This window comes from Hipposideros armiger, unplaced genomic scaffold, assembly GCF_001890085.2.
Source record: "Hipposideros armiger isolate ML-2016 unplaced genomic scaffold, ASM189008v1 scaffold_117, whole genome shotgun sequence".
NCBI lineage: Eukaryota > Metazoa > Chordata > Mammalia > Chiroptera > Hipposideridae > Hipposideros > Hipposideros armiger.
The window spans coordinates 2,244,764-2,249,228 of NW_017731467.1; the positions used below are offsets into that span (position 1 = coordinate 2,244,764).

Below are 4,465 nucleotides of genomic sequence, written 5' to 3' on the forward strand. Positions count from 1 at the left end.
AGAGTTGTCACCTAGAGGGGTAAAAAGTATAACTATTGCACTGTCGTACAGCTGAAACTAATTCTAAAAAATGTGTATTTCACAATAAAAAATAATAAAAAGTAAAAAATTAAATGAAATAAAAAAAGTAAAAAATTAAATGTTGCTGTTTAAAATGTTGCTTCATACTCTATGAATTGATTTGATCTAATGGCTTGATCACATTCAAATTCTGATCTTTTCAACTCAGAAAATTCATCTTTCCCCATGACTAATACGAGATTTATTTCACATGTGTAGCATGCATACAAACACCATCTGGTTATTTTCATTGTAGTTCTTACACCACAGGCAACTTCTTGTTTCCCCTGAGGCTTTATTTCAAGCTCTCTGAGTGAAAGATTTTTACAGCTTCCCAGTGATAGAACTTAATAGGGTTAATATTAATTCAGACCTGCATCTGCTAACTAGAGGAAGAGATGGTGTCCCAGCATCTCTCTCATTTCTGCAGCTCTGAAAACCTATCTTAGTCCCTTTTTAACAGGTTCATTATTTTTAGAACCTAAATTTACCATGTAGAAACTGAAGTCTTACTGCTTGGGGTCAGGCCCCACCTCCACTAATGCTTAATATTTGTGTAAACTGTGAGGGGCCTAAATAGTACTGTGTCTAGTTTCTTTATCTGTAAAATGGAAAAAATAATAGTACATACCTCATAGTGTTGTTGGGAGGATTAAATAAATAATTATGTGAAGGAATTAGAACAGAGTCTGGCATGCAGTAAGCCCTTAAATGTTGTCAGAGCACTTGATAAGTGGGCTGCAGTCAACATAATTCCTGATTTTCATATCAGTCTGACTGAAAGCAACACGAGTGCTTATATTGTTACTATATGATGAGAAAGATCACTCCCAATTTTGGAATTCATATAATTTTAGATATCATATATTCCCATTTCCTCATTCTGCGGATGAGGGAACAGGCCCAGAGAGGTGGGCTAAGTTACCTACGGTTACACGGAATCAGAGGCACAGCTAGGATTTGAACTCAGATTCCCAAGTGATTTGGCCAGAGACGAGTTCATCTGCACTGGTTCATAACAGGGAAACATGGTCCATTTCTTACCATGCTGCTTAGCTTCCTGTGTTCATTAAAGTTAAGCTTTCATAGTTAGTGAATTAACTCTAGTACTAAAACTGATGACATCTTTTTCTTCTAGGTTGCCAGCATACTTTGTCATCCCCACCCCTCTTCCTGAAGAGAACGTGCCACGCTTTCAGGGTCACGGCATACCAGTAAGTGCAGCTGGAAACCCTGACAGCCATGGATTGGTCATTGGCCCATTTAGCAAATTGTCCTACTTAAAGCCTGTGGCTTTGGTACTAAAGAGTTTGTCCTCAGTCCAAGAGTAATCCAAAAATATCTTAGGGACTCCCTAGAGGAGACTCTTAGCCATGAGGCTTTGTGGGACAGAGTTCTAAAGTTTTCACAGATGCACTGGAGTTCTTTGCAGAGACATCTTTAAAAGCTTTAAGAGGATTTCAGGTATGTCTGGTGTTGAAAGTCAGCCTAATTTCACACCTAGATCATTTTGAGGCTGAGTTAGTAGGGTTTAAGGTTCTTTTTTGGCCTGCTCCATTAATCTTTGAATGGGCGTGGCTGTGTTTTTCCCCAGAGACAACATGGAGAGCTTACTGAGTTTTCACAGAATAGACTGGGATGGGAGCCATACTTAATGTGTCACTGATCAAAGAAAGCAAGACTGGCAGTTATTCCAGTTTCTAATGGGTGGTTGGCAGTTGCCAAGCTTTTAGGAATTCAGTGAGGAATGAGAATTCCAAATAAGTGCTATGCTGTGTGTGGCTGGTTCACCAAAAAGGTCACTCCTGTATGGGAGGCGAGGTGTGTCAGCAGGAGTCACACACTCAGAATCATGCGCAGGCTGAGCAAGTAATGAGCGTGGCCCTTGCAGGGAACCAGAGACCCTCTGTCTGGTCGAGTGTGTGTGTGTGGATGGTGCTTCTCTGGGCCAGCAGGCTTGTGCTTTGTGGAAATTTGGGCCTGGTTTTGCCAGATATCCTGATTTTCCCGGAGCAGCCAGAGATACGGATTTTTTATTTTTTTTTTAAGATTTTTTTATTGGGGAATTGGGGGGATGGGAACAGTGCTGGGGAATTGGGGGAAGGGGAACAGAGAAGTTGCTGTCCTTTTGTTCTTCAGTCTAGTTGTGGAGGACGTCGCTTCACTGGTCCAAGTTGGCACCATCATTGCGCTCTTCCCGGGCGAGGCAGATCAGTCGCCGGCTTCTGGATGGACACTCATGGCAGCTGCTGGCTGCTCACGCTGGCTGCTGGCTACACACGGTAGCCCTTGGCAACCCACTGCCACAGGAGCTGCAGCCTACGCCATCACTGGCGACTCACAGCAGCCCAGCTCCAGGTTGAGCTGTTGTTCAGCCTCTTAGCTGTGGAGGGCAGTGTCATTGGCCCTCACATGTGGGATCCAAACCGGGGCCCTCTGGTGTCCCAAGCCAGCTCTTAACCATCGCGCCACTTGGCCGGCCCTGTTTTTTTAAACCTTGACTTTTCACCTAGTTTTCTCTTTTCTGCCTTCCTTCATTCCTCTTCAGGGAAGCCTCCATCATGTGTAATTTCAGTCATACTCTTGCTGTCTTTCTAGAGACTTTGGCCTCCAACCTATTCTCAAGCCCTGAGCACTTACCTTTTTTTGCTGCGGGGCTAATGAACATTGCTGTAGATTATTCTCACCAAACAGCACAGCATACTTGATGGGATACAGGAAAACTGTTGCCTTGCCTTGCTTGGGTCTTTGTTCTCCTCAGCAGTCTATTATTTAACTCCTCTTGGTTCCTAGATCATTCTTCCTTGGGGCTGATATAAACATTTTCTCATTCTCTTTTAAGTTAGTTATTCCATTTTTAGCTCTCTCGCTCTCAGGAGCACTCTTTCCCTTCCTTTACTGGGGTCTTGGACAGCAAGCGAGAAGACCTCCTTCTTTCCCACCCCGGTTCTTTCTGTGTGCCTCTTTCCGTCGTCTTGAATCCAAGCGTCTGCCTGGGCTCTTGGTCTCATCTGCCTGGCTCTCTCTGGAACCTGCTTCTGTAGGTCTCCCCCTTCCGCATGTATCTTTCTGCACATTCTGCTCTTGAAGACATCCTCAAGTCTCCCCTAGCCTGAAAAAGCCTTTCCTTAAGCGTCAAGCTACTGTCCTGTTCTCCTTCCCTCCATTGCCAAGCATTTTAAAGAGTCTACTAATTTTCTCTACTTGCCTCTACTCCTTTCTTCTTGCATCATGACTTCTGCTCCCCCCCACCCCCCATTTTGCTGATTGACCCCCAGAAGGCATTGAGCCTTCATGGCCCCAGTTCCCCCTTTTTTGCCTTTTAAATTCCTGTATTGGCTCGGGAAGCGCTGTGCTGTCTTGGTGCTCTCACCTCCTTAATAAAGTCCTTTCTTTACTTACACTGCTTTCTAGCCTCCAGTTGTACATGTTCCCCTAAAGCTCTGTCTTTGGCTTTACTAAGAGAGACACTGTAAGATGTGCGAAATAATGAATAATTTCCCCTTCCTTTTTTTAGTTAAACAGGATCAACAAACTATGATTCTTGTCTTTTGTCAGGTCATTCAGACTGAGAACCCTGTGGCCTTTTCCCAGACAGAAATTGTACATATTACAACAGGAGAAGACATGTGCTCTTTGCTAAATTCCTGTGAGAAATCTTTCTGACCAAGAATTCTGCTGGATTTCTATTTACTGTTTCAAACAGGATAGTAAGGGAATTGCCCCTTGGCACCTCAGCTGAGCTGAGATAGTTATGGTTGTGCCCCAGATAGAAAATGAGTTATGGTTGAATACCACCAATAGTCACCCTTTCTGCCTCCGGAGAGGAGATAGAAAGGATTGAGAACACTTAATTTCTTAGAACCTGTCATCCAGTCGTGGTAAGAGTTTGTCTCTCCTCTTTGGTCAGACTGAGCTGTCGCACCTAGCGGGGACAGGACAGCTTGGGCATTCAGAATATTGCTGACTTTGGCAGAGGGCTGAGCTGGTGGTTTCTGCACATTGCGTGGCAGGACTTTGGAAAAGGGAATCTGAAGCCAGCAGAGGGCCCTCTGTGTTGTCGCAGTGTTCTAACCCTTCCACCTCGTTATGAATCTTATTAAAGAATCAAGCACTGCTGGGCCCTCGGAGGGGAGTCAGCACTTTTTGGCAGTTTCGAAAGCATCCCTCTGCCCTCACTCCCTGGCTGGGCTTGCATCTCTTCCACGTCAGCTGGCACTCAGCGCCCATGACCAAAACCCCAACCCTGCCTTCTTCTCCTGAGCTCATAACCCTCATCTTAGGTGCCTCCTGAATATAGTCACACAGATGTGAAATTGGCACTAGACATCCAAACAACATATTTCATACTGATCCAGTCATCTTCCCCTGCAGCCCAAACCGGTTCCTCTTTCTTTATTTTTTT

At 44.6% G+C, this 4,465-nt stretch overlaps 1 protein-coding gene across 1 annotated transcript in view; it reads left to right on the forward strand.

The window, feature by feature from the left end:
• Positions 1–4,465, forward strand: part of MTMR12 (myotubularin related protein 12) — a 79,403-nt gene that overhangs the window by 55,757 nt on the left and 19,181 nt on the right. Inside the window, exon 7 of the mRNA XM_019647888.1 lies at positions 1,199–1,274. Within this exon, the coding sequence (XP_019503433.1) occupies positions 1,199–1,274 (76 nt within the window). The remainder of the gene's footprint in view (positions 1–1,198; positions 1,275–4,465) is intronic.